Here is an 18609-nt window from a genome sequence, read left to right on the forward strand (position 1 = left end):
ACCACATGTCTTTAAAACCTAAAAATTGTGTTATGATGGATCCCAGCAAAGGGAAATGGAAGGTTTAAGTCTGCAGTTCCCTTCCCCTCCCTTCCTCCATTTTTTTCTTTCAAAACTATGTAATAGCTTAATTTAAAAGTGTACATCTGTAGACAAGAAATATATTAAAGTACGTGAAATTTCACAATTGTAAAGCAATGCTCAGTTTCAAGATGCTGTTTAATTAAGTATCACTATTAAAGCACATATGCCCATCAGAGTAAATTAAGAATGACAACAGATTATTTAATTTTGCCACAATCCTCTTTTTTGTTGTTTTTGTGTTAGTATGGCAGACATTATTATGCCAGGAAAAGAAATCGAATAAGCTTACATAGAGGTGCTCCAACTCTGAGATTTAAAAACCATATAGGTAAACTGTACTCAAACTTATAAACCATATAAGTAAACTGTAGTCATTATCCTTCTGTGACTGAACTTGCAGATGGTCCCACTGGGACAATGCTGAATTCTGTGGAGTGCTGCAAGTTCCAGTATTTAGTAATCTATTTCCTGGAGCAGGCTTCACCCATGTTCAAAAGGAAAACAAGTGTTCAGAACACAATGACAGAGTTAGGGAACACAGAATTCGATTGTTAAAGGAGGGGGAATAAATACAAACACACTCATGTTAAGTTCACATGAGCTTCGGTGATAGGCCAGGAGTATACCATGCAAAGCACGTGCAAACCTACATCTGCTCTCAGGAAAACCACACACTTTTGTCAAGGGCCCTGCAAGACTCACTTAGTGAACAGCCATATGAAGTGAATTATTTTTGCTCACTGTGATAAACAAGTAGTTCAAAAGTTAAGCTAAGGGACATTTATTTCAGCCAGAAGAACCTTTAATGACCATCTAAAAGATTCAGACTCCCATTATGAAGTGGCAAAATTATGTCACGATGGACTGCCCATTGGCTCACTGACATCAGTATAGACCATCCATGCTGAACCTGTGAACTTGCTCTGAACATTTTTCAAACTGCCTTACTGCTTGTGGAACACATCCAGTCTGAAGCCATGAAAGATGGACAAGTGAAAGATAGCTCTCTCTTTTTTGGGACACATCTTTCACTACAGACCTTCACATTTCTTTTTCACTTGTTTTCCTCAGCTTCTAGTAGCATGTGTACAAATTAGTTGTTGTGCTTTTCCATTAATTATTTATTTTTGGTGGAGGCCTCAATGGAGCAATGTAACAATCTTCATTGGAACATCTCAGAAATTATGATGTTGGGTACATAGGAAGCAACTAAAACTTTGATTAAAAAGGAGACAAATGGATAACTGAGGTAAAGTGTTCACAAAGGACCTTTTCTAGTATAAAAAAAGAATTGTTTAATACAGTCCCTCAGCTACAACTTGAATAAAGCAACTCTCAGCCAAAAGTAGGCTGTGTTTTCCCTGATGTCTCTCCTTCCTTGGCATAGCCAATCTTGCTGATGTTCAGCTTCACTCATCTGGTTTTAATCCATAGACTGATTTTATCAAAACAGTGGTTTTAATGGCAACAAAACAAAGTTATATTTCACAAATTGCCTCTATCAGACTCATTAAAAACAATCTGCTGAAAACCAGGAGAATTTAAAATTTTGAGAACCAATTTCACCAAAAAAAAAAAAAAAAACAACCCCAAAAAACCCACAAAACCCACTCAAACATAAGGATCTATCTTGTGCACAGAAAAATAAAGATGGCTCTCAGAATGTCAAGTTAGGAATGTTGATACACTTGTATGAAGGGTAAATAACATTTCCATGAAAACTGATCATATCTTTCACAAAATTCCTAAAATCTATTGAAGACTTTAACCTCCATTTTAGAGAAAAAGGTGGTACAAAGTTCCAGTCAGTATTTAAAGCTGTTACGCCACAATTTGTACATCAGCAATTTAAAATTCTGCTTTGGCCTACAACCTGAGCTCTGCTATTCAATTGCAAGGGAAGTATTTTACTAGAATGCAGATGTACAGTGCATTCAGCACACAAACACAGAAAAAAAGACATTTAATTGCATTAATATTCTTTATGAAAAGAGCATAAAAATCATACAGACCATGCTACTTACTTTAAAAAGGCCTCATTCACAGCCTCCAGAAACTCTGAACTGAGAATTTCTTTTGATGCACCTCCATGGTAAAGAAGGAGAGTTTCCAGCAATGGAGTTAGATCAGGCAAAGTAACAAGAGGGAGACAGAAAAGGGACACAGCATTCACACGACTGGCTGAAACTCTGAGGGAAAAATGAATACAGCTCATATTTCAGAAAAGTCAAAACTTTAATTTCTGAACTGATTAGGTAAAAGAAGATTAAATTAATTACAGAAGGTTAAATGTAAGAGATGCATACTTAACTGCAGAAAAATTATTTATCGGAATGACTTGACATGTCATTACATATTATGAAGAATCTTAAAGAGAAGTCAGATAAAATATTGATATTTTAGTGCTCAAGGCAAACCACGATGTCAACGCAATTCTGATGTGCAGCCAGTTGTGTTTGCTCAGTAATCACACCCTTCCTAGCAAGGAATGCTTTGTCTTTCCCAGGATCAGCGAACCACAGGCAAGGAAGACTACAGATTCACAGCTCCCATGTAGGTTTGCTAGATCCTCACAAGAGACCACCTAGCTGCTTTTAAGGCCTCCTGTTGTTTCCTTGACCTCTCTCCTTCCAACAGAGACAACTTCTATGAACCAAACAATACGAATGCTGCTGTCTTCAAATGCTCAGTTGAAAAATTTTTGTCTTACAGATCTACAGTTGATGGAATATGTAACACTTTCAGATCTTAATATATGAACCACTCACTTGACCTGCTCACTAAAACTACATGCTTGGAAATTATTAAAGACAGTGGAACCTGGAACATAAACAAAACATGGAACCTCTGGAACATAAACAAAAAGAAAAATGGCATGCAATATAAGAGATAACATTTGCAAAAGGAAATCACAAGTTTCCCAGAATACATATAATTTCGAGCACATGAAACTGCAGATTTTTCTACATGCAGTTTTGACAGGAAGAGATTTATGAAAACTAAGAACTCCAAAATATGAATTCTAGCAAATTAAAAAGTGCTAGATTGTTTGTAAAAGGCTTCCTTGAGTTCCTGCAAGTTTCTCCTGATTGCATTGTTCACTTAAAAGGGGTGCATTCTTTGCAAGAACCCCAAACTGTTTTCTCTAGGGAGCCACCAATACAGCCTATGAAGAGGTGAGACAGGAATTACACTACAGGCTACTCTGAGTAAAAGCTAACTCTATCGCCCTGCATGTATTAAAGCTACTCCCAAATAGATGTTTCCTAATGGTCACTGGCACATGCTGTGACAGAAGTGCTATGATTTGTGGACACAGGGTACCATCGTGGTTTCCACAGTGGGAGAAATAAAACATGACACATTTTCAAAGACTCAAATTTCTGAGTAAGTACCTCACTAAATATGTGTTTAAGGTTTCTTACACTGAAATACTTTGAGATGCAGTTGTACTATGAGAAGTGTTTCTGTAGGAATGGTAATTATTCAGCTGATATTTATTGTACAGTAGTGTTTTTTGGGATATACGTGTAAAGTTCACAGACCTGAGACTCTTTAAATCAGTCCCCTTTACAAAATTCTGTTTCTAATTCCTTATACAGGGTTAGCAAACTTTAGCAGTTTACTTTATTCTCACTTTTAACTTCGGAAGAAAAATCCTGCAAAGGCAATTTTCTTCTTCTTCTAGTAATCTTCAAAATATGTTCTTGGAGAATACTGCACAGTGCATTCCACTATATGCAATGAATTTGCACAGACATTGTCATCTGTGTACCTGTAAGCATCACTGAATGGAGAAATGAGACAATGTTCACCTCTAGCTGCAAACTACATTTGTCTCTGCAACTTGAATAATTTCTACTCTCAAAAATCCACCTAAGTTCAAAGTTTTCCTTTTCACCCAGTAGAAATCAGATATTTCTCTTCCCAACAGTCTCATTAGCTTTTCAGCTAAGTCTGATCCACCTTACTTTATAAAATATGGGTGTTTGTTTTCTACATTGAACAAAACTGTGTGATGCTCCTCATTAACTGTGTTCATGATTTCGGTACTAAAGTCAGCTCTAAATGAATTCAGCTCATTTCCTCTGCCTTACACAAACAGCTAGGTGCAAGAAGGAAGGGAGAAAAACAGCCAAGCTATTGGCTCATGATACAAGGAAGATATTTCAATCAGCCTCCTCTTCCCTGTAACTTTACAGGCTATGTGGTGTTACGTAGGTCATGAAACTCATTTCATCATTATCAGCAGCTTTGACTCTGAAGACCAATAGAATATGCACAGGAGAGTCATACATTTAAAAGAGTATGTAAAAATTTATTTTAAATGTATGTAAAAATGTATTTTTACATTAAAATGCACTTAATACATAAAAATATCTATCCCTATTTTTGCTTTTGTTTTTTAGCTGGAATACACTTAATTACATACAATCAAAAGGATCTACTGATGTATTCAAATACAATAATTTTTAAAATATTGACAAAAGACTATGATCTGCATTTTAATGACAGTGGAAAGGCACAAATTACACAGTGAGAAGGCATGTCAAAAATAGTGACAACAGTAGCACTAGGCAAATGTATTCCCTTTTTTATGGTCACAGATTTTGGCTTAATTCACTGTATTTACGTAGTGTGGATGAAGAAGGTGATTACTCTCACTGACTATATCTAGACATATAGAAACACCCCACACAATGTTGCAAGGTGATTATTAGCATCTGATAGTCTGGATTGGACACCTGGCCAGAGCATATCACAATTTCCTTCCCACCCACTTTCTCAGACTTTCACCCTTAGAAAACCAACAGCAGTTAAAGGGTGAAAATACTATGTGCTTGGGTACATTTAAAATAGTTGTATATGAAACATGCAGTATTGCCACAGTGCTGTTTGGTACCAGATCAAGGAACTAATAGAAGGAAAATGAAAGGTTTTTTAAATAAGCATGGGCAAATTTTTTCATTAATAACAAGTGCAAAGTAACTACTATTCTGTCATATTAAACTATCACTCACACAAACACAGAAAAAAATTCCTTTGGAAAACTTTTTTTGCTTTTTCTTATAGTAACTGCCAGTTAACTTTGGTTATAAGGACGCATATAGCAGCCAACATTAAGATTATTAAGTTCATGAGGTTCAAAAGGCCAAGTGTGAGGTCCTGCATCTGGGTCAGGGCAATCCCCAGTATCAATACAGACTGGGGATGAATGGATTGAGAGCCGCCCTGCAGAGAAGCACTTGGGGATACTGGTGGATGAAAAATTGGACATGAGTCGACAATGTGCACTCACAGCCCAGAGAGCCAACCGTATCCTGGGCTGCATAACAGGAAGTGTGGCCAGCAGGTCGAGGGAGGGGATTCTGCCCCTCTACTCCACTCTCGTGAGACCCCACCTGGAGCACTGCATCTAGCTCTGGGGTCCCCAGTACAAGACAGACATGGACTTGTTAGAGTGGGTCCAGAGGAGGGCCACAAAAATTATCAGAGAGCTGGAACACCTCTCCTATGAAGAAAGGCTGAGAGAGTTGGGGTTGTTCAGCCTGGAGAAGAGAAGGCTCTGGGGAGGCCTTATTGTGGCCTTTCAATACATAAAGAGATCTTATAAGAAAGACAGAGAGAGACTTTTTAGCAGGGCCTGTAGTGACAGGACAAGGGGCAACAATTTTAAACTGAAAGAGGGTAGATTTAGATAAGATATAAGGAAGAAATTCTTTACAATGAGGGTGGTGAGACACTGGAACATGTTGCCCAGAGAGGTGGTGGATGCCCCACCCCTGAAGTGTTCAAGAAAAGGTTGAATGGGGCTTTGAGCAGCTTGATCTAGTGGAAGGTGTCCCTGCCCATGGCAGGGGGTTTGGACTAGATGATCTTTGGAGGTCCCTTCCAACTCAAACCATTCTATGACTCTCAGGTTAAGTATAAACTCTTATGTAAAGCACAACTTAGCAAGCTCGTCCACACCTGAAATTATCTACATATATATCCAAAACTTTCCAACTGAAGCCTAAGTTGCTCCAGACTGTAAATAGGTCGTCACTGAACTGTAATGATCCAAACTAAAACATATCAAAATGATGTTTAGGTAACACCTACCTCCCCTGAATGTTAAGTCCATTGAACTGATTTCCTCTGAGTTCTGTTACTAATGAAAAGACCATCTGTTAAATAAAATAAAATAAATTACACATACTGCAAATAAGCAGACATTAGTTGCATGGTTCTCTGTGTGACTGATATACTGTGGAGGTCAATAACTTTCTCTGTTCACTCAGTTTGATTTTTTAATTTTTTAATTATTGGTACCAAATTAAAGCTGTCCAGATTGCTGAATAAACTATGCTGCAAAATGTTTTTTGAACACCCATTATATACCTGCCACATTTGAAAACTAAGAAGCTCTTTATTTTAGCTGTGCTTCCCCAAGAGTTGAGGCAAAACTTCCAGAAGAGCACTACTAATAATTTTTATGTGCGTTATCTAATTTAAGTCAACATATTATGAAATATTATTCCCATTATTTTTATATATTAAACGTAAAAGATGCTTTTCCTAAGATTTACAGCTCATCTACCATTTTAAATGCAGTGCATACAGTCAAAGAAAACATTCCAAAAGTTATGTTCTAATACACAAAAATCATATATATAATTTAGACTTCACAGGGAAAAAAATTAATGATAGGGCAGACATTTTTTTGTTATAACACAACAGCAACAGGAATTTTGTTTTTATGAACATCTATTACAGTATAATCTAATAAAAAATTTTCTCGTTTGTCCAGAGATCTCCCACTTCATTTTTTCCCTTAAAAGGCTGTAAAAGTAACTGAGGTAAGAAAAGATAAACAAAGTTCAGTTCATGTTCCTTATAGCAATGACAGCTCCATGTATGTGCTTATAAACTGGTGATTTATTATTAACAAAATCTCAATTGCACAAAATACTTACATTTTTAACTAAGTGACAATAATAATCTGCTGACGTGTAGCCAAGAGTTGATATGAATGTACTGGTTTCAGCTTCATTACTTTCCCACTTAGAAGAAGAAAGGAGATGGCACAGCAAACTCTGTGAGAAATCAAGAGAAGGGCAATAAAAAAAGTATTAGGCTACAACATGCTGTGTAAAAAGAACTGACTGCTATTGAACTATATCTGGGCTAAGATCTTTTGATCAGTTGTGGCCATTTTACACCATCAACACAGAAGAGCAGGCAGCTCCCATCAACCATAGGAAAATGCTGCAGCTGCTACAATCAAAACGTTGGTTCACACACCACACAATTTCAATAGTTGTGCAATAGCAATGGAGGCTCTCTGTGTCAAAGCTAGACAGTCCTTAGGTAGGTTTCAGTTCTCTGGAAGCCATTTCAGTCTGGTATCATCTGAATAGCAGTAGCCACATTGCTACACAGCAAAAAACTCACCTGTAGTTTTGATCAGTACCATGATCAAGAAGAGAAAGCACAAAGTTAACATTTACTTTTCTGTATCACTCCTTCAAGAGGCCCTAGTAATTTTTGACGTGATTCAGGGTCTGGCCTCATAATTTAATTTGCTTAATTTCCTCATTATCTTGAAAAGATAATGATAAAATTTTAGTTTGATATTTACTTCTCTACCAATTTCACTACGGAATGTTTTAAGTTGCATTTAATAAAACCTTTTTAATACATCATACAAAAATCAAAATAATCCTTTGATGATAGATTGAAGAGTAAAGTCACATTAACACATTTGATACACTGGTTTTGCAGATGCATGCAGAGGACTCTGAATACAGTATTCTGGTTTCATGCTTTCCCAGTTCTTCAGCACTATACTACAGCTCTGCTGTCTTTTGGACAGATCTTACACCCCAGCACCTTCCCAACTGAACTCATTTATGAAAACTGTTGTGTGAAATCTTGAGCAGGTTTTTGCATCCTGCTGTCATAACTGAACAGAGGGAGTTTTATGTTGCTTATCAAACGATCTGCTCTGACTTTGTTACAGGTTTCTTCCTGTCCTCTACTGCTACATGCTGATACAACAACAGCTACATTCCCTTTCCAGAGGTTCATTTCAGGGCTTTATATATCATTGACACTTAAAGTATAAACTATATTACACTCAGTATGGCAATAAGTGTAAAACCCTTTGTAACAGAGGGTAAGGCTTAGCAAACATTGAAAAAGATCTTAATTTTTAAAATATGTAATTAAAAGGAAAGTTTAGACAAAAGCTCTGTGACTTCCATGGTCTTAAGGGGTTTCACTCCATGTGTTCTTTTTAAAAGAGAAATCTGATGAAAGATTCGAGACAAAAAATAAAAATCAGTTAGCTTGTTTTCTGCTTTCAGAAATCAGAACCAAATATTTATGCACACTTTTGTTGAACATCCCTACGCAACTCCTTCAGAAGTCCTGGAATTAGATGTATTCCATGTATTCCATGTTTGATTAACATGAGAGAGAAGATACAATTAGCAGAAGCATACCAGAGGTCTAATAAAATTCATTACTATCAAAATAAGTAACAAGCATTTGGGACACCTTATTTATTGTACTTTTGTTTAGGATTATTTTACTACCTTGCAGACTTACGTTAAATGCCTAAATATCCTTTTCTTTCATTGTAAACCTTTTTTCCTAAATAGCCCTGAACAGGAGAAATGGCTGTTTTACCACCATCTAATGACTTCCTAAAACTAAGGAGGAAAGAAAATGCTGTAGCAACACAGAGTTTCAAAGAAGTAATTTACATGAAACTTTTGCATTCTTAAGAAAAAGAAAAATAGGTGGATTTTCAAAATGTACAAGCATCTAAATATGTCAAAAGTGAAGGCTAAAATCTATTAAACTGTACAATCTCCAAACACCCTTTAATCAATTTATTAATATGGAACCATATATATTTTTATTGTCCTTTGCAACCATTACTAAAGTTAAAATTTGTTTTCAGAACACTATCAAGGGTTCAGACAAGCAGTTCCTACAAAATAGGACAGTTTATCAAGTAGAATGAGATAAGGGATCAGACTGCAAGTTGAAAACAAAATAAAGGAGGAGTTAGCAACAACAAACTTGGGATACTACTTTTGCTAGAGGTAAGGAGGGGGGCTTGAAAATTACAAAGTTGTTGGATTGCTCGGTGAAAGACTTGCTTCACCAGTGAGAAGAACAAAAGTAAAAAGCTCTGAAAAGGATTTGAGAGGTTGACATGGCAGCTAATGGCAGCTAAATGAGGGAGTAGCTTAAAAACCCATATATTCATCTGTAACACTACAAAATATATTATGTAGTGACCCCCTCTGTAACCAAAATTTTCCTAAGGATAAAACTAACTAAACACTCTTTATGTGAAGAATAATTTTAAAGTTACTTTCCCCCTACCCTTGTATAATAGTAATTGTTAACCAATCAATAGAGAAAGAGACAAGACACAATTACTACACATCATCAGAGTCTGCATAGGGCCTGCAACACTTTCGTGGTTTGGGTTTTTTTTTTAGTTGGTTGGTTGATTGGTTTTTTGTTTGTTTTTCCTTTTCTGAGCACTTTACTACATCCATGCTAGGATTTTACAGATCACTTCAGTTATTTTTTTGGAACACACAAAACCTCTGAACAGCCAGAAGGGGGCAAGGGAAACAGGGGTAAGGAGATACTGGAGTCAAGATGAAAGGAGGTATTCGGTATGTATGAAAGAAAGGTATGTATTAAAGGTGAAAAAAAAGATTTAGAATTCAGCTCTATGTCTTCAATATTTCATTTTACAGGTGCTATTGCCAGTGTAAAGCCTGAGACATACCTACATGCAACAAAGATAAGAAATTTGGTAACAATAATTTAAAGCATTTATCTTTTAAAGTTTAAATGCTTTCTTTGGTCTACAACATGTCCAGAAAGTTCTCCTTCTCTCTAAAAAATGTAGCTCATTTACTGCACATAATTCTGTTTTTAAGTGATAATTCTTTTACTACTACATATTGCATTAGCAGAGAGCTGTCTGAAAGAAAAGTAAATATTGACAATTCACTCTTACATTTGACAAATGGACTGTTAGATGGATAAGGAATTGCTAGATGGCTGTGTCCAAAGAGTTACAGTCAATAGTTCAATGTCCAAGAGGAAACCAGTAATGAGTGGTGTCCCTCAAGGGTCTGTACTGGGACCAATACTATTTAATATCTTCATCAATGGGATGGGATTGAGTGGAACAGCGGGATTGAGTGCACCCTCAGCAAGTTTGCAGATGACACCAAGCTACATGGTGCAGTTGACATGCTTGAGGGAAGGGATGCCATCCAGAGGGACCTTGACACGCTTGAGGAGTGGGCCTGTGTGAACCTCACAAAGTTCAACCAGGCAAAGTGCAAGGTCCTGCATCTGGGTCAGGGCAATCCCTAGTATCAGTACAGACCGGGGGATGAATGGATTGAGAGAGCCCTGCAGAAAAGGACTTGGGGATACTGGATTAAAAACTGGACATGAGCTGGCAATGTGTGCTTGCAGCCCAGAAAGCCAGAGACACTGAAACAGCTTGCCCAGGGAAGCTGTGGATGCCCCATCCTTGGAAGTGTTCAAGGTCAGGTTGGATGGGGCTTTGAGCAACCTGATCTAGTGAAAGATGTCCCTGCCTACAGCAGGGGGGTTGGACTAGAAGATAGTTAAAGGTCACTTCCAACCCAAACCATTCCATGATACTATGATTTATGTAAGGTGAACCGTTTCTTGAAAACAAGATGCTTTCAGCTATTCTATTGCATAATCCTCTTATAACAGTACACTTCTGTGTAAGTACACAAAAGGTGTGGAAGGGGTAGTATAATGGTAAGAAATAAAGCTTATACCTAATAACGTCCAACCAGAGGCAATTATTTTTTCATATTATTTTTCCAGCCACTTAGCAGGTAAGCTGGGTAAGACAAACTCAGCTGTTGTGAGAAACCCAATTTTCAAGTTAGAACATGGAAAGATAAACCAAGCAAACCATTCCAAGAGATAATCTCTAGAGAGACAAAATGACTAAGAACAAAAAGATCACCAGGTAATTATTTTCTTACGGTATTTGTCCATCCTCTTTCATCCTATACATCATTAAATTGATTATCAAAAATACAGTGTAAACCAGGAATGGCTAATTTTTAACTAAATGGCAGTGAAAACTGTCATTTTTACCTCAAGCTTCAAAGTTCACTATGTTTAAATTCCAGTAATTCTCAGACCTAAAGGGACTGTATCAGTAGTTATTTCACATCATACTGCAGAACTTGGTTAGAACCAGCTCTGAGACCAAGTGTAAAACAATGTTTTCTTATATGTAAGTTTCTCCTTTCACTTTTGAAATCAGCTCTTTCAGAAAATACTATAGAGAAATCTAGAAGGTTTCAGGAGATTTTCACAGAATCACAGAATCATATAGGTTGGAAAAGACCTTTAAGATCATCAAGTCCAACTGTAAACCTAACACTACCAAGACCACCACTATACCATGTCCCTAAGCACCTCATCCAAACGTCTTTTAAATACTTCCAGGGATGGTGACTCAACCACTTCCCTGGGCAGCCTCTTCCAAAGCTTGGTAACCCTTTCAGTCAAGTAAAATTTCCTAATATCCAGTCTAAACCTCCCCTGGTGCAACTTGAGGCCATTTCCTCTCGTCCATTTTCTCACAGAGGTTCTTATAGGATGCTATAGAAATATTCAAAACTAGTAATAGGTTCCATTATTGCATTATGAAGCCCCCACAAAGCATTGTGGAAAAGAAAAAAACATAACATTTTATATAGCCACAGTGTGGATTCCTGGGGTCCAAAAGACCAGTAATTTTAGACTAGTGACTTTTAAGGAATAATTTCAAACCCAACAGAAGGTATTCAAGAACATGATGGGAAAGTTGTCAATACTAAATGCATTCCTGAATTGATGATCTCAGTCACAAATCCTAGCCTACACCAGCAAAGTAGACAATTTGAGATCTACATAATCATCACTTATTTCTGGCAGTAAATCAGTTACCACTCACTGTCTAATCCACTAATGCTATATTCTACAAGCCAGAAAAATGGATGAGTCTGTGGCAGAAGTGCTGCATTCAGAAGGAAGAATAACAAGGTGTCATGATTCTCGAAAATGAACAGCAGTCAGGTATACTGTGATATTAGAAAATATTTCTTTCTTGATTTCCTTCACCATTAATTCAATAGGAAGCAGGAAGGAAACCACCTTGGTTCTAGTGGCAAAAGAATACATCCATCCCCATGGCCGTGGATTAAAGTTCTGTGACATAATCCCTTTCATCCTGAAATTGAATTAATGAATTTTCATAAAGCCCTCACAACGACCAACTTCCTTGAACAACCTTGCCAGTGGCTTTAATTATTGATGCAATTTATACTGAGTAATATTCTAGCTAACTGAATTTAACATCCACTTCTGCACAGAGATTTCTAATATCCTTAAGAGGCAGATAATCCTAGGACCATTTGCATGAAGACATAAAATAATTTATTTTATCAGTGTAAACACAGTGCTTCATATCTACCAGGTTTTATAGTGGAGGAGGCGTGATTTAATATTTACTCCTCTGGTTTATAGATTGGCTATAAGGCTGTCCCTTATTAATTCACTCAGAGAAAGTGGAGTGAATGAGAATAGACTTGAAACTAAAGACTTCTGAGTATACAAATGGAGAAAACAAGTCACTATGTTCCCTGGTTACCATCTACCTATATCTAAAGAGGACTAAGCAACTGAAAAACATCTCCTACCTATCACTTTTCAATTAAGCTAAGCCAACTCTTTTGATACTCCTCTCGAAGTGATGAAGGCTGTGTGCTACGTGAGGATTTCCATGTGCTACAAAGGATTTGTTGAGTTACTCCATGAAGTTTGTTTCTCAGAGACAACCATCTCTTGGAGCACGTGCATCTATGAAAGCCTGGAATTTATTTTCCTGGAGCAGAATTTGCTCCTCCACTGAGATAAGCAGCACAGCACCGGGCAGATACCAACTCAGCTAGGGTCCACAACTCCAGAAAGGGGAAGGAGGTGCTTTAGCCTTCTGATCTTGCCTTTACTAACCAGGGATCCAAAAGCTCTGAAGCCTTTTTCCCCTTCTTTCTGTAACAGGAAATACCTTCTGGCTCATGTCAATGGAGAAAAATATAGAAGCCTGAATTAAAGGCACAATAACCTCTGAAATTAGACATCAACACAGAAATAGCACTTGATTTTTATTACAGGACCACATGACAAGTTTTATGCTAGTATCTGTATTTGTGTAGCAACTGTCCTGGAATTTATGACACAGTTTCAAAGACATTCCAGGGGAACCAGATAAACCAATTTGTTTCTGGAAACTTCTCAACATGCTCTCTTCAAACTATTTATGATTCTGACTGTCCTCAGAAGCAGATGTGAAAATCAACAGGGGCAATATATTTTGGCGATAGGAGATGGATGGTTTCACTGGGATGAGCCATTCAAACCTGATACTGATTAGGACTTCCCAGTGACACTACCGGGCTCTCTTTGACAACTTGGATGACTGGGTCAAAGTGACAGGTAGAGCAGGATGGAACAGAAGGATCTATCATTTGTCCCAAAGGATATTTCTCTTTAGTGTATTCTCCTTGAAACACAGAATGCCATTATTTTTTGAGAAGAGATCATTAATGACATTTTGCTGAAAATTATGATCTATGTGAATTTGTTGGAATTCGTACAACATAGATACCCAAGGGTAAATTTCTGAAATCTGGTCAAGTAACAGGTTTATTTCTGACCTTTCCATCTCCTTCAACAGGAACCAGATTTTCTCAGCTCTGCTAAGAGAAAGCAGGTATCATAAGAAAAACTAAATCTTATCCAGAGGAAGCATTAGAAGTGCTATTTCCTCTTTGCTTTGGAATGAATATTTCTTGTATGGCAATGATTTCAAGAGTCTGTACATCAATTTTGTTCTTAGGTGTTCCCTGTACAGGCAGATGGCCCATTGCTTTCAACACAGGTCTAGAAGACAAAAGATCAAATTCTATTTCCAGCCTGGCTTTAAAAATACTTCAAAACTGTGTAATCAATTACAACATTAACAATAAATTAGATAATATGATTTACAATCATTATTAAAAAATAAAAACGCTATACAATAGGTACTATTTCTTTCTTTAAATACGTAGGATTCTAACATCCCAAATTAATTTCTAAATTATTTAAACAAAGTCCTCAGGAAGCAAGGTATACATATTGCTCTGATTTGTTTAAATGTAAATTAATTTGTTTGTTTGCTAGCTTTCAGCAGCTCAGTCCAAACCAAATTCCTCCAGATATCTTTTAGCAGTATTTTTTTTTAAAAGTCCTGCCTGAAGGCTTAAGAGTTTTATTGTGTCCCATACCTTCTAGATTAAACAATCAACAATAAAACACAAACAGGTCTAGTATTTTTAGAACCTTTTTACTATGAAATAAACAGCCAGTTCTGGAGAATCATAGTGTCTAAGTCTGTAAATGACAAGGCAGCATGCTCATTCAGAGACTGTCTCAACACCAACTGTTTATGAAACCAATTCTGTGAGTAGGATGCTGACATAACACAATTCATATTATTTCCAGACACTTATCCAATCATAACAAAGTCTGTGACTTTTAATTTTGCTTACAAGACCTCTTGCTCACTTGCTCGTTAGTTCCAGGAAAAGACAGAAAATTAGTTTTCCACAAACCAAAACGTAAAAGAAAACAAGGTAGTAAAACATCATACAGATTTAAACATAATGTAGCTTTCAAAGTACTGTTTTACACTAAACAATTTTGTTTTCTCAACATCTTATAAAAATCTCAGTGTATAAATTAGGGGAAATTATATGGCATATGTTTGTTAACAACTTAATTATTATCAGTATGTGAGTGTGTATTTTATAAGCTAGTAAAAAAAATTTCTTGAACTACTTACCATCAATAACCTAATCAAAATCTCCAATTTCTGCTTTAAAATTAAAATTGTTTAAAACACATTTCAAAGAGACGAAATATTATACTACACACACACATATATTTCAATGATTAGCTAGTCTACACAACCTCCCACTTTACCAAATTGAGTCTATTCCAGTAACCACTGATAGGTTTTGCACAAAGAAATCACTTCAGTGTCAACTTAACTTTAAGAAAGCTTAGAATATTCTTCAGTAATTTACCGGATCGGGGCCAAAGTGCCTAAGTATAGGGTGGGGAGGGGTTTTCTTCCCACATATCTTTCTGACATTTACTGTCAGGAAGTTTTTTTTGTTTCAGCACAGTTTATGGATACACATTCTTTGCATTTACGGGATGGTTTTCATTAGCTAAATTCTATACCAGCACACTAAATAAAATTGTTGGCCACAAGTACATATTTAGGATTTATTGGAGCTTCTCATTTTTCTCCTTATTCACTTGGAATGAAAATGTGACATCTGTCCACAACTAAATCTCCATTGATAACCATGAAAGACTAGTTGATGGTAAACAAATTATTCTGCTAAACACTCCTACAGAGACAAGGGTCTTGCCATTTAAGCATGTGATCAAGTTACAGAAAATCTATAGATAAATGACTAGACTGAGTTAATATTACTTAAGAGTTAAAAAAATATCCAGGAATAATATTAATCTTTCACAAAATTCACGTTGCCAGATGCACAGACTTCATTGCATATTCCCAGACAAGAAAACATAGATTCTATTAAGTTCTCCACACTGTACCTGATGCAACAGAGCCCTTCACCCTGTTCTGTCCTTGAAGCATGTAAGCAGGCTCACCTTCAGTGTGTGTTTGAGGTAAACCTGCTCAAGTGCTTTCACATTAAGCCAATTTCCTTAACTTTGCTTCCACAACTGTAACTGCAATTTGCTTTTTAAGAAAAGGAAAAAAGGGCAAAAATTTAAAAAAGGATCATGAAAACCTACTAGAAAAACTTAACTGAAAAAAACTCAAAACCCCCTTCAGACAGATATGTTTTTTCTTTAGAAATTAATGTATGCTACCAATTGTGTTAATCCTGCTGATACATGTAGCTTATCAAAAAGACTAGGCTCAGACTCTACCTCTGTTTCTTAAAATGGAAGAAAATGTTACATACTTCCATACAATTCAAAATGAACCTGATCCTAATTTCCAAACAATACGCAGCGAAGAAAATTATGGGAAGGGGGGCAGGGGGAAGCTGCATTGTTGTTCCCTCACTAATTCAAGCTCAGTTAACTTCTGTGAAACTACTATAGGAAAAACATGTTGCACTACTACTGTGGCTAAGACCACACAACTTTTTAATGGATGAGTTCCAAAGCCTAAGCTCCATCTGCAAATCACTAACAAAACCCTTGGAAATCATAAGAAAAAAGCTAAAGAATTGCAGGGCTGGCAAGCTTGGAGTCTACTCTTGGCCTCAGACAGGAAAAGCTGTTTCAAATCTCCTCTTTTCTTTCTCCTCTCTCTTTAAGAAACACCCACCTAGAAAGTGCTATTACTCTTTGTATGAAAAAAGGGGAAACTTTTGCTGCTGAAATAAAACACACATTTACACTAACTTACAAAAGGAAATTCAATAGCTTTACCAGAGTCAACCATAAATCTTTTTTTTTATTTATTTTTTTTAAAGCCCTCTGGTTTAACTAGCCAGAGATTTAGAATTAATTTACCCCTTCCCTTCACAATTTTCAAAAGCCAAAATGCAAGCATCCCACAGAAGAATTCCTTAAATCCACAAAAAAATTATGTGGAAAAGAGGGATGAATAAATTCAGGTTTAGAAAGAGTGGGTGTATCATAAAATTGTTTCACTTATAGTTTAAATCTGTGAGTGCATAATTTCTAGAAAAAAGATACCGAAACTTATGCTTTTTTCAATAAATATATGTGCCCAACATCAGATTTTTGTATTTCCAATAGGTACATGTTGTAAATACCCAAAGATCACCTAAGCTAGGATGATATTCAGGAGAAATTACTTTTAATCACTTGGTTTTGAACTTCTTAAGTGTCAAGCTGTTAAAAGTCTAAGGGGAGAAAAATGTTCACTGAACTTTTTAGCAAGAAAGCACAAAATACATCTATAATGGTGATGCAACAACTGCTGGTAACTAATTATATTAGGCTGAGCAAAAATATCTAATGCCAGCAGAATTTCTTCAGAGACCTCTTTTTGTTTGTCAGTAACAAATCATTGTTCTTTACTAGAGCCACCTGGCACTACTAAATTGCTTTGAGAAATGTCAGCTGGCTAGCAAATTGTGACACTTGCTGTTAAAGCTCGAGCAGCCTTACAGGAAAGCAGAATCCTTAGTTTCTCATATGTTCTTTCAGGTACTTAGCTTTTGTTTATTTTGCCCCAGAAGCCAAGAAATTATTTATATTCATGTTGGCTTGGCATTGTTAAAGAATTATCTATCTGAAAAAGAAAGAAAGAGGTCTGTTTTCCCCCAGCCCGTTCATATTATCATACTATTTTTAACCAGAAAAATATGGTAATACTTGCAGATGTGCAAACATTGCAAATTCTCTTACACCCTACCAAAGCAATTATCTATAGGTGACTACAGAAGGTCCAAATCAGCTTAGAAAGTTGATTCAAAAAGGGGTTAGTGAGAAGGCTAACAATTTAGATGTATAATCTTCAATAGGTTAGAAACAACCAAGAACTCCCTCCGGTTGAGGGACTTGCCAAAAACTGAAAGAACAACAACCAAAAAATACTGTCAGTGAACTCAGTAAAACTTCGGGACAATAAACATCGGAAATTGATTATGTGCTCTATATGAAAACCCATCTTCATTCTTAAATGTTCTCTCACTACATTAAAAAGAGCCAGCCCCACTCTCTTCTTGTATGAATATCTCTTAAGATCCTCAATCACCCTCCTGTCCTTTATGAATAAAATTGGTTTAGAGCATATTCTATCAGAATTCTTGAATATATACTATCACTGTATCAACTACTTACTCATCTTTGATTCATTGGTCAGTTCCAATTTTCACTGCAATCTTCCCCCTCCCCAAGACGGGACCCACTCTAACTGTACCTAAGAATCCTGCTTTTTAACCTACTAGAGGCAGAACTGTATATCAGCAAGTTTAAGAGGCAGATATGTCAAATCTTAAGCAAGTATTGCTGGGAGAAGTGGGCTTCCCCAGGTATGTACCCAGTGTAGTCACACACACTTCAACAGCTGGTGCAGCTGAGCAAAAATGTTAAACAATGGTTCTGAAATCACTCCATCTCTGGCCCACATATTTTGTGTATGCACAGGATAGGGACAGGAATAAAGGAATACACACCAGGGAGAGGAATAAAGAGGGCCAGCAGCTCCGAGGAGCCCATTTCCCTTTCCAGGTTGGTAGCCAGGACGCAAACAAATCACACAAAGGACTGAGAAAAGTGCCTTTATCACTCATTACTCCCTCAGGACACATTGCAAAGCAAGCAGACTTGGTTCTCAAAATTGAATTTTAACCAGTAACTTAAAAGTTGAAAGGTCCCATATCACATTAGGAGTTC

The 18609-nt window shown here is 36.7% G+C and overlaps 1 protein-coding gene across 3 annotated transcripts in view; it reads right to left on the reverse strand.

Annotated features, from left to right (window-relative positions):
• FANCC (FA complementation group C) overlaps nucleotides 1-18609 on the reverse strand; it is a 92738-nt gene that overhangs the window by 26689 nt on the left and 47440 nt on the right. For all 3 annotated transcript variants that reach the window (XM_072859430.1, XM_072859429.1, XM_072859431.1), the window contains 3 exons: nucleotides 7041-7160; nucleotides 6187-6251; nucleotides 2109-2273 (listed from right to left, as the gene is read on the reverse strand). In XM_072859430.1, the coding sequence (XP_072715531.1) occupies nucleotides 2109-2273; nucleotides 6187-6251; nucleotides 7041-7160 (350 nt within the window). The remainder of the gene's footprint in view (nucleotides 1-2108; nucleotides 2274-6186; nucleotides 6252-7040; nucleotides 7161-18609) is intronic.

The sequence above is a fragment of the Ciconia boyciana genome, chromosome 4 (assembly GCF_034638445.1).
Source record: "Ciconia boyciana chromosome 4, ASM3463844v1, whole genome shotgun sequence".
Classification (NCBI taxonomy): Eukaryota; Metazoa; Chordata; class Aves; order Ciconiiformes; family Ciconiidae; genus Ciconia; species Ciconia boyciana.